We start from the raw sequence: 12,527 nt of genomic DNA, 5'->3' as shown, positions 1-12,527 counted from the left end.
TTAAGCTAACTATGGTATTTATATGGCCAGCCGGAAAAATCTCGATATTTACTCGTAACATAGCCTAAAAATACCTAAAAATATATGCCTAAAAATATCGACGAGAAAGGAGCGTACTAGTTACACAGCGAAATTTAAACTTCAAAGTTATCAACTATGCAAAGAAATAAGGAAAGTGGGAAGCTGGATGCAAATTTGATGTTGATGAAAAAAGCTTTGCTTGATTTTGTATTTTAAAACAGAAAATTTGGATATGCCGTTATAACTGAAATGATTCAAATTGAAGGCTGCAAAATAATACATGTAAGTGTCATTTTGAAACTGATGATTTATGGTCTGGGGGGATAAATCTCAATTATAGGCCGAACTATGATTTTTCAAGTCAAAATGCAGAGAAAAATGTGCAGCCTATATTCGCGCAAATACGGTATATCTCTGCAAGATAGTGAAGATGTGCCTAATTCTTTCCCATGGTAATGCAGGCTTAGAAAGGGTTTTTTCCGTAAACAAGAAATAATAGCAGAAAATTTGTCAGAGAATTCTCTAGTGGCGCAGTGTGTAGTATATGATGCTGTCAATGTAGCTAGTGGCGTACAGGCCCTGTCTATTCCAAAACAGATAAAACTATCAATGAGAAATGCATCCGTGCGATTCAAAGCAGCCGAATACCACAGGAAAGTAATTTCAAAAAAAGATCGCAGAGCCTCTGAAACAAGAACACAACATAGACTAAAGGAACTTGAAGCAAAGAAACAGAAAATCGTAAATCGGTTGTCATAAGTAGTCGGTACCATAGAAGAGGAGATAAAGAAATTGCGTGATTAGATTACTTCATTGCATCCATGAATAAGGAGAAACTTTATCAGGTAAGATTTTGCACACTTTTTCATTACATTTTAACCTTTCTTAACTTCGATTTTTTCTTACGGATAGATCAGGAAAAATATGGAAAAGTCGGGAAATTGTTGAGAAAAATTTGCTAGACACCCTCCAAGCGTCTCTGTGCTAGATTTGTTAATTTAACGCAGAATTTCACGTTCTCTTTGTTCTAACTTACGTCAATGATGAAATTGCAGACATGGTAACATATGTTGTCAAATTATCACCAGTTGAAGACTTCTTCATTTACATGTGACTATGCTGCTGCTCTGTGATGCCGTGTTGGCGAGTTACAGAACTGATCTCGAAACTTTTCGATATCACCTTGTACAGCATCAAATAATGTAGGCATGACAAAATGCAATAGAAAGGTGAGGGAACAAAGTATATAACAAAATGGGAGCACATGCGGAGTATGTAACAAAGAAATATATAAGATAAGGAAACTCGGAAGTATTCGGGGAGACATTTTTGCTCCGATGAAACAGACCTCTGTATCGAACTATTGCTTTAAATATCATCGGTTTATGGTGTCAGAATTAACTTTACACACCGTAGAACAAAATAAAAAGGAACTAATTGAAAATATTATTTCAGAACATAGGATTTGATACTATTAACGATTTGCAAACATGAGTTTTTTTTATTATTATTACTATTATTTTAACATTTACAATATTTTCGGAAAAGAAAGATAATAAAATGTAAGAGTGGCTGTAACGTTTAGAAGTACTGAATTGAGAAGGAGAAATGAAAACTTTACCTAGAAACATTCCAATATTAAAACGAACATTAGAAACTATTTTTCGTTGGGGAATAGTGGTCCTTCTCCTCCTCATTATTATTATTATTATTATTATTATTATTATTATTATTATTATTATTATCGACGTGTTGGGGTTATCAAAGCCAAATATAGGATTCCTCATTTGTAGTACAAAACAGTCTTCATCCATCTTCACTCTGGAACTATTACTTAAATAACACTAGTTAACAAATTTAAACTTTTTGTTTGTTACATGAGAAAAATCACCTGATCTTAAAGGAACTTTTTGCGCTGAATTCGAATATGCACTCGGTTTCTCTCCATCACGTACAGTTTTCCCGTAACAGAGGGATTTTCAGGAAATTCCCTTTAAAAATTTCCCTTTTTCAGATATTTTATTCCCCTAGCTCCTGTCCCCTTACATATAGTAACATAGAAATTATACCTAAGTATACCTTGATTTATATTTAATAAACCCTAAAAGTTTCGTAAAAATCGCTTTGTTCTTCCTAGAGAAATAAATATATTTGTATGTATACTGTGTGCACTGTTTATTGCACCTGATAGTAATGCTTTCAGATCTCCTGAGTTGGGGTAAAAACGATTTGCTTTATTACTACAAACACAGACATAAAAATGAATATTTACAATAGTCAACAACACACTTGTATTGCTCTCTGTAAATTAGAAACGTGTATAAAAATAGAATGTACTTCCAACGTATATTTTTTTTTAAAACGTACAGTATATGTATATCTTAATACATATATATACAATTCTCCAAGTTTTTTCGTTTTGTTCATGAAATGGTTATCAATATTTGTTTTCAAATGTAACAGAATGCAAAAGAACTTCCACTTCCCGAGCCCCCTACCAACTGGGAAGAGATATGGCCAAAAGACTCTGATGATGATCATGACCTTGATGAACCATCGACATCAACATGTACATTTAAGGATCCAACGTTCATCCCTGACTGTGTTCGCGAGCCACATTTCATCCGGCAATGTGAACTTAATGACCTAGTCCGTGATTTGCACCTGACAAAACAAGAGGCGGTACTTCTGGGATCAGGGCTCCAGCAGTGGAACTTATTGGATGCAGAAACGAACATATCAGTGTACAGGAAAAGGCATGTTCAATTTTCAAGCTATTTCTCAATGCAAGATAATGTGTGCGTATGTACGGATATAAATGGGTTGATGGCGGAGCTAGGAATTCCTTACGTTCCAGAAGAATGGAGGTTATTTATCGACGCGTCAAAGGTCAGCCTTAAAGCTGTCCTTTTACATAATGGAAATAAAAAAAACCTATACCACTTGCGCACTCAGTGAAGATTAAGGAATCCTATGACACCATGTCAACTTTGCTAAATCTTAAAATTACAAGGACCATTGTTGGCAAATATGTTGTGATCTCAAGGTAGTTGGTATTTTATTAGGACTGCAGTGCGGTTACACGAAGTACCAATGTTTTTTATGTTTATGGGATAGCCGAGCTGAGGACAAACATTATGAAGTGAAGGAATGGGAACCTAGAGTGAATTACGTACCTGGAGAATGCAACGTCAAATACGCTCCTTTGGTAGATCCTAATAAGATATTACTACCGCCACTTCATATCAAGTTAGGACTTATGAAAAACTTTGTCAAAGCCATGGACACATCTGGTGAAAGTTTCAAGTATTTGCGAGATAAGTCCCCTAACCTGGGTGATGCTAAGATTTCAGCGGGAGTGTTTATTGGTCCCCAAATTAGGAAATTAATGCTTGATGATAGCTTTGACAGCAAGTTAAACAGTGCTGAGCTAGCTGCCTGGACAGCATTTAAGTGTGTTGTGCGCAACTTTCTGGGCAATAACAAAGCTGAGAGTTACATAGAAATCGTACAGGACATGATACAGAAATACAAAGAGTTGGGTTGTAGGATGTCTTTAAAAATCCACTTTTTGCACTCCCACCTCAGCTTCTTTCCCGCTAACCTAGGTGCTCTCAGCGACGAACAGGGGAAAAGATTCCACCAAGATATAATGGCAATGGAGAAAAGGTACCAGGGACGATGGGATCCTTCAATGATGGGGGACTATTGTTGGGGTCTTGTTAGAGAATGCAACATTTCTTACAAAAGAAGGAAGTAGTGTACGTTTTTGTAACCCAATGGAAGTTTCATATATTGTGATAGTTTTGATTGTCTTTTCATGGTACATTTGTATTATTGTTTATTGTAAATTGTTACACTTGTAAATTATATTGTATTATATTTTATATATGTGTTTGTGGTAATAAAGCAAAACGTTTTACCTCAACTTAAGAGATCTGAAAGTATTACTATAAGGTGCAATAAACAGTACACACAGTATACATACAAACATATTTATTTCTCTAGAAAGAATAAAGCGATTATTACGAAACTTGGAGGGTTTGTTAAATATGAATCAAAGTATACTTAGGTATAATTTCTATGTTAGTATATGCAAGGGGACAAGATCTTGGGGTGTAAAATAAACGAAAAGGGAAATTTTGAGGGATTTTCCCGAAAATCCCTCTGTTACGGGAAAATCATACGTGATGGAGAAAAACTGAGTGCATATTCGAATTCAACGCAAAAAGTTCCTTTAAGAACAGGTATTTCCTTTTATGTAACAACACCTTTGTTAACTAGTGTAATTAATACTTTTCTGACCAAAGTATATACTTTTTTATTAAAATTAGAATAAGCCGTAACAGTTTCAATAACTTAATGTCCTTTTTTTACTTATTACACTTTAAGTTATTGAAACTGTTACGACTTATGTTAATATACTCTGTTCAGAAAAAATATTAATTATTTAAATACACAAAGTAGTCCATATGAAATGCAAATTACATTATTAAGTACTTAATAATTATACCATATATTACTGCTCGTTAATAAGTAGGTAAGATTTTTACTTTTGTTTGACATAAAAATGCCTTCCTTCTTCAGTCCTTATCAACAATTAATGAATTAACGAATGAAAATATCCCATTATATTAGTATCCTGTTGATTTTATGTTACTGCACTCGTAACTTACATTCTACATTGTTCAACATTACGAGAACAAAAATCACACTTTTATCGTAACATACAATCATGGCAAAATTTTTATTTTTTTGCTTCTAGTCCTGTTGTGTCATCGAAGTTGGCTTCGGGTGACAGCAACAACAACAAACGAATTAGGAAGAAATTAGAACGTGTATCTAGTTGTGGAAGTTCTACAGGGGTTTCTTCAGAGCCTGGAAACTTTTCTCGTTGCAGCTCAAGGTCTAGTGGTTCTGGAGCTGATAATGTTCCTTACGGTAAGATCATTTTACTGATAGTATTTATTTCTTAAATTGTTTTATGCTCATAAATATTCTTTTGATAGATTTTATACAGGGTGTCCGAGAAGTCCTTCCCTGATTACAGAAATTGATAACTCAGGCTAGAAATAAGATAGAAATATGAAACTGGTGTTGAATTGTTTACAAACTATAAAAGTTTTTGTCTGTGTTAGGTTTGTTCTCTTTTACCAAGTCTCAATTTTTTTTTGTTTTTTTTTGTTACCAAGTCCGTGCCTATCTCGATAGGACATTTCCTGGGCGATGGATTGGTCGTGATGGACCAACAGCTTGGCCTCCACGCTCTCCTGACATAACCCCATTAGACTTCTTTTTATGGGGTTATGTCAAGGATGAGGTCTACCGAACACGTGTACCAGATCTTGAAACCCTGAAGCAACGAATAACCACAGTCGTTGCATCGATCCCTCCAGTGATGTTGGCTAATGTGTGGATGGAAATTGAATATCGCCTAGATGTGCTACGTGCTACCAAGGGTGCTCATGTGGAAGTGTACTGATGTGACCAAAACTTTTATAGTTTGTAAACAATTCAACACCAGTTTATGTATATTTCTATCTTATTTCTAGCCTGAGTTATCAATTTCTGTAATCAGGGAAGGACTTCTCGGACACCCTGTATTTATAATGGTGTAGGATTTGTGTAGTTATCAGCAGATGTATTCCTATTATACGTGTTAATTTGTTCAATTTTGATCCAAATCTCATATTCTCGCTGCTCAAAAGAGTAATTAAAAGTTCTAAACAGAAACACAGCATTTTAATACATCGTTCCTCAGGATATATATAGATTGTTCTAAAAATAGCATCCCGAACTGCAGAGTACTATTTTACAGATCAAAATAGAGCGAAAATGCTGTAACATCCTTTAGCTACTACGAGGAACCGAAATTTTCACTATGTAGCAGCGTCATAGATTAACTTTCAACCATTAGCATTACTCTACAAATCCATCAAGCAATTCGCCAGATAGTAGTTCAAACTGATAGACACTAAGTACCAGTTTCAATATTGAGAAAACATGCAATACAAACCAGTATCCTTCATGTAGTACACACGTGACACTGGTATTGTTTTCGGAGGCGTGATCCACCCTTGAGTGAGCCGCGTATTGGTACGAGGGTAGGCCAATTTTTTTTTTCATTCCTGCTGGGTAAGAGACACGACTCGTCTAGTTGGTAAGTAGGTATCTTACCAACTACGCCACCACCGACTCTTATTTTTTGCTTTTTCTTTAAAAAAAAAAAAAAAAAAAAAAAAGAGATACGTATTTGTAGAAACGAAAACTGGTGTGTTACCGGAATGGAAGTGAAGCATAGGCTGCAATTGGCACTGTGGTGATTATTGAGAGACTTAATTGTAACTTGAGAGAAAGTATTGATTCCGAGAGCTTTACAAAGGGAGCATGGGTCTTTTGATAAGAAAAGGGACTCTAGTTCGTTTGACAGCAATTTACGAGAGCAATTCGGAAAGAAAAAAACTCCGTTTGCGCATGTGCAAGAAATGACCGGGAAGAGCGACCTCAGCCGTGTGGCGCTGTGTGCAGTAGTTCAGTAGACAGTGACGAGTGGAAAGAGAAGGTTCTGTTGCAGTTCACCCGTGCGCTATAACAACTGAAACTAAACGCTTCAGAGTCAATCCAAACGAAATCGACCAATGATAGTTGCTGACAAAATTTAATTTATTAATTTTTAACCTAAGTTTGTACCACATTTAGGGAGTTGAAAACTGGTATTCATTTATTTTTTAGCCGGGCAGGTTTTGTCGTAGTGGCCATTTTGTGTAGGCGCCTGAGCGCATTTTGAACTTTTTAGTGCATTCCGTTAAACGCAGTAACTTTTCAGGTTTTAAAGATAATGAGTCCAAACCAAAACCATACGAAACAATGGAATGAACGTGCTTCAGAACGTCGAGAAAAGAAGCTCTGAACATTGAGGTTGGAAACCTAAAAATGACCATTTTGGAATGTATATTTTGAAACGAAATAAATGAGGCTCACCTTCAAATCTTTGTCTACGAAATAGGCAACGTTCTAAACAAGTTTCAGATTTGAGAACTATATACTTGATTTTTTGAAAATATTTAAACATTGCGAATTTTCGAAAATCGTGTATTTTCACCATCAAATATCTCAGGAAGGACAGAAGTGAAAAATCTCAAATTTGCACAAAATAGACGATAGTTGTGCAGTAACAAGTGGGTAAAATTACATCACTGAGACTCAAGTAGTTTCTGAGTTATAAAGTTTTTCTTCACTGGGACTTAATATCATTAAGCGCCGTTGAAGTAAATATAAACTTTGTAGCAAAAGTCAAAATAACACGACAGTAATGTTAAATGGGTAAAGTATGCATAATTTATGAATCATATCTATACAAAAAACGAAGTTGTGTGTGATATCTTTTCTACCTACAGCGCTACTGTTAAGACATGAGTGAGGTAAATAGTTGAGTAATTTGTATACAGAGTTTGGCACTAATAATTAAAAGTACGACCTGTAGCAGTTGTGAATTCTGTGGGTGTGAGTTTCCGGCGAACTTCAGTGATTGACACCCACACTTTGTCATTCGTGTATAATTTGAAAGAGGTTCTTGGGCCATGGGGATGGAAAAAGTTATAAAAGAGATAGTTATTTTCCTGACTGATGTCTTCAATTCCCCCCATTCACCATTTCTGTCATAAATACAGTCTACGGTATCATTAGATGCAAATGACAACATACTACGTTCTGGAAGTACTGAATTACTGCAATCTAAATTAATCTGATTGTGAGTATTCATAACATCTGATTTGTGTTTTCGTCAGAGGTACAAATCTATGATATGATCTGGTATTACTTTTACAAGTAGCAAGTCTCGAGTTTCTTGCTGTTTGACTGCACTTCTGATGAAACATAGATAAATTGTATGCCTGAGATACTATATCAACACAAAACCTGCACATCTGTTCAGTTTTTAAAGTCGTGAATTTCACATCACTGCAACAACTTATAACTCAGTAACTACTCAAGTCTCAGTGATGCAATTTTACTCACTTATTACTCCACAACTATCGTCTGTTTCGTGCAAATTTGGATTTTTTACTTCTGTCCTTCCTGAGATATTTGATGGTAAAAATAAACTATTTTCAAACATTCGCAAAGTTGAAAAATTAAAAATAAAGTATACGGTTCTCAGATCTGAAACCTGTTTTGGACGTTGTATGCGTCGCACCGCTTCGACAATGACAATGTGATTCACAATTCTGTTAGCAGGTGGCTTCATTCCCAGGGGGAAGATATACATATATATATCTTCCCCCTGAATTCGAATGGTGAATACGTTGAAAAGTAATGTAATGTTTTACTTTTCTAATGAGTATAATAAAAGTTCTGTATCTGCGAGGGTATGTCATTGATAACTAAACGGCCTTTTTCTTTCTTTTTTCAAATTGACCTCGTATTTATTAGGACCACGCTAGTGCGCCTTATAAAATTGTAATGTTCGTACTTCCGTTGCTCTGTTACTCCGCACAACAACTCTGAACAAAAGCAAATTTTTGAGTTCTCTTTCTTTGTATTAAACATCTAGAGCAATTATGTTGGTCGGGTTCGTTAATCCGTTGTAATCAATCCGTTAACATCACGGGTAACGGTAACACTAACGATGGCTATCCATATCTCATACATGAAATGTGTTTTGAGTTAACAGGTTTTTGGGTCAAATCTAGAAAAATATTGAAGTTAAAAACCTCACATTTGTGGTATGACAGATTATATACACCTCACATTCTGGAGGTATGAGAGGGTGTGTATATAAAGCGTAGAGTACAGGGTGTTTCAAAATGAATATCGTGGTTTTAGGCTTTGTAGTATTTATTTTAACGTACAATTATAATAATACATCATATGAAAGAGCAATTCACACAGTTTCTGCTGCAAGTGTTTCAATGTGAGCACCATTCGTTACACGGCACACATCGAGTCGATAGTCGAGAAAGGCCCATAACTTTCCCACCAGGATACGGCACAAAACACAGTAAATTTAGGGGAATCTCGTTGTGACTGAACAATTTCGTGGGGATGTGCTGACTCCTAAATGCGAACACCCCATCGCCCAGTTCTTCGGAACTGCAATCAGCCACTGGTCCTCCAGGTTGGGGGTTGTGCCGGGCCGATCACCCGGCATTTAAAACCTGCGATCGAGCGTCGTTAAAATATGAGCCTCGGATATGGACTGCTCTTTCTAGAAGACAACCTTGCTATGGACTGGTTTTGCTTTTGGATTTTCTTGGATGACGCTGGACCCGGGGCCGTGGGACGGAGGAGTGCAGCGCATGCGCACCCAGCAGGACCGGAAGAAGTGATGCCCTGAAAGGGAATGCTGGGAGTCTGCGGTGCGGAAATCTCCAATGAACCATTGGTCCCTCCCCTTACACGGTGGGACGTGGGTCCTCTCAAAAGTACCCATCAGTCGGCGGTGCAAGTGGTTCTGCCTCCTTGTCATTTTGACTTGGTGTTACAGCTTAGCTTGCTGACAAGGGTCATGCAGGTAGGACCTGCCAGCCCCGTTGGCCGCTTCGAACCACGACGGGGAAGCTGAGAGGATTTTGGGCTTTCTTCAGTTATGGCTTCGCATCAACCACCCACCCAGGATAGAGAGAGAGAGAGAGAGAGGAAAAGCTTGGTCTTGCACCAAGATATTTAACCCTTTTCAGTTTTTTCGGTCGTTTTCGACCGATATTGTAGTGTCTTAAAGATTCGATTAAAAGAGAACTAAGAATGCTATTTAGTTCCGGTTTTTTGTAATTTTCCAAGAGAGGAGGCATTCAAGAAAGCCTTGGAAGGGTCTATACGCTTCCGAGCGTCAGAATTTATGGGTATATGACATCATCATTTTACAAATTCCCTTTGTTTACTGAAGTCTAATTTCAACATTTTTTGGTGAGCTTCTCTTTAATCCTAGAATCCTAACATTTTCCCTAGACAATCAGTGGACCAATTAGTTTTTATGACAATTTTTTCGGATCTCTTCGTTAACATAGAAGGGGGGTTCAGAGGGACAAAAGGGTAAAAAAGGGATATTTTTTGACCAAAAATCCCGCTTTCGCGATTCTTGCTCCGCTCAGCTACATGATAGGGACATTTGAGTGGTACTTTCTGAAAGCCTACTCGATTCTGAAGGGAACGATGTATGAATCATCATTCTATGATAATTAGGGACGTGTCAGGAAATTTTTGAAGTTTGTATAGTATCCTTGCGAAATTTTGGAAATATTCGCAGAAGAGGAAAATATTTTTCCCGCCCTTAGTATTGAAGATAGAAGACTGGTATTTGGCACTAGTAATTAGTACCATAAGTAATATTTTTTAAAGTGATTTCCAGATTTCTATGTTAACCCTGGGCCGCGCCAGAGAGTCTCAAAACGAAGAAAAAGGGATTTTTTCTGCAAAAATCCCTATTTTCCTCATATGTAACCTCCTTAGGAACGTCCTAGGGACATGTGGGTGATCCCATCTATAAGCCTACTCCATTCTAAAGAGAACGACGTATGTATCATCATCCTACGATAATTTGGGACGTGTCAGAAAATTTTTGAAGTTTGTAAAGTATCCTTGGGAAATTTCGGAAATATTCGCAAAAGAGGGAAATTTTTTCCCGCCCCGTCCTTAGTATTGAAGATAGGAAATTGGTGTTTAACACAAGTAATTAGGACACTACGTAGTATTTTCGAAAGTGATTTCCAGATCTCTATGTTTACCCAGGCCCGCACCAGAGGGCCCCAAAACTAGAAAAAAGGGATTTTTCAGCAAAAATCCCAATTTACTCAATTTTTCCCTCCTTAGGGACGTCCGAGGGACATGAGGGTACTACAATCTGGAAGCCTGCTCTATTCTGAAGAGAATGGTATATGAATCGTGATCCTACGATAATTAGGGAAATGTCAAGAAATCTTTGAAATTTATATAGGGTATTCTGGGACACTCGGGGAATATTCGCAGAAGAGGAAAATATTTTTCCCGTCCTTACTGTTGAAGATAGGAGATTGGCATTTGGCACAAGCAATTAGTACAGTACGTAGTATTTTTCAAAGTGATTTTTGGATCTCTATGTTTACCCAGGGCCGCGCCAGAGGGCTCCAAACCGGAAAAAAGGGATTTTTTCAGCAAAAATCCCTATTTTCCTCAATTTTTTCCTCCTCAGGAATATCCGAGGGACATGCGGGTGATACCATCTGAAAGGCTACTTCATTCTGAACAAAACGACGTACGAACCATAATTTTACGATCATTAGGGGTGTGCCAGAATTTTTAAAAAATTTGTAGGGTGCATGTTAGGGAAATTTTGGGCGTTTTTTTTTATGCTCTCTAAACATGGGTAAAAAAATTTACCGTTCTTACTATTCAAGACAGGAAATTTGAATTTGTCACAAGTAATAAGTACACTACGTAGTATTTTTCCAAATTTTTGGAGGTTTGTGCGCAGACCCGGTAGAGCCTCAGGGGGCCCCAAACTTTGAAGAAGTTTTTTTTGGAAAAAAAATCCCGATTTTCCCTAAAATAATTCCCTTCTGGAATATTATAGGGACATGTAAGTGGTACCGTTTGAAAGGCTGTTCCATTCTGAGAAAAACGAGGTATAAACAATGATCCTTGGATAAATAGGGATGACACTGTCGCTGCTTATCTGAGACTCAAGAAAAACGCCGAAAAAGGCAAGAATTTAAAAGGGTTAATTATCAAAGACAGATCAACTGACACAGTTGGAGCCTTAAGGGGATCTTCTACCATCTCCGCTTAGGTTTCTAACTCTCCATTTGATAACATGTAAAATTTAATATGGTAATTTCTAACAAAGTATTGCAGGTAATAACTTGAAATTTCTAATACAAATACACAAGACCCATATAAATCTAACCACGGTCTCCAATTTACGTTACATGCGTTAGATTAATTGCAATATATTCTTCAGTAAGTTTGGCAACAGAGAATAAAAAGTATGCTGCAGAGGGGAGAGGGCTGACCATCTGTTTGCTTGTTAGCTGCTTTTAAAAGGACGCTCTTACCAGAAAAATCACGTTGTGATTCTCACTTCTCAGTGGTTAGAATGGTCTGGACTGGAAGAGCCCAAAACCTCTTCTTTCTTCCTTTCACGGTTTGTTTGTTTCTTCCACCCCCTGCTGTCACAAGAAGACAACTTGTTTCGGAAAGCACTTTGAATTAGTAGCGAAAAGCCAAACTGAATGACACCACGGACGGATTAAAGGGAGGGGCGGTCACTCCCTCCGAGAACATTTGAATACTTTGAATAATCGGAGTAAGAAACTAGAAATTGCGTAATCTAATAAGAAAAGTTTGTTGAAGTATGCAAATCAAGACGCATTTTAAGTGTCACAGCATTGTACTCTCATCCCCTCCCCTCCCAATTCCCTTCTGAAGAAGTTCTCTTTTGTTTCTCTGTTCCATATTAGCCTTTACACTTACACTTTCATTATCCAGTATTGATTTTTACCATACCATCTGCACAGAAGGCGAATAAGGTTTAC

General features: G+C 37.1%; 1 protein-coding gene across 3 annotated transcripts in view; it reads left to right on the top strand.

The window, feature by feature from the left end:
- tapas (tudor domain-containing protein 7 tapas) overlaps nt 1–12,527 on the top strand; it is a 112,975-nt gene that overhangs the window by 65,912 nt on the left and 34,536 nt on the right. For all 3 annotated transcript variants that reach the window (XM_081755387.1, XM_081755386.1, XM_081755388.1), the window contains one exon: nt 4,787–4,962. In XM_081755387.1, coding sequence (XP_081611513.1) covers nt 4,787–4,962 — 176 coding nt within the window. The remainder of the gene's footprint in view (nt 1–4,786; nt 4,963–12,527) is intronic.

Source organism: Thermobia domestica, chromosome 4 (genome assembly GCF_964235325.1).
Source record: "Thermobia domestica chromosome 4, izTheDome1.hap1.1, whole genome shotgun sequence".
NCBI classification, from domain to species: domain Eukaryota; kingdom Metazoa; phylum Arthropoda; class Insecta; order Zygentoma; family Lepismatidae; genus Thermobia; species Thermobia domestica.
Note: the sequence above shows the minus strand (reverse complement) of the source record. Positions and strands in the feature narration are given on the sequence as shown.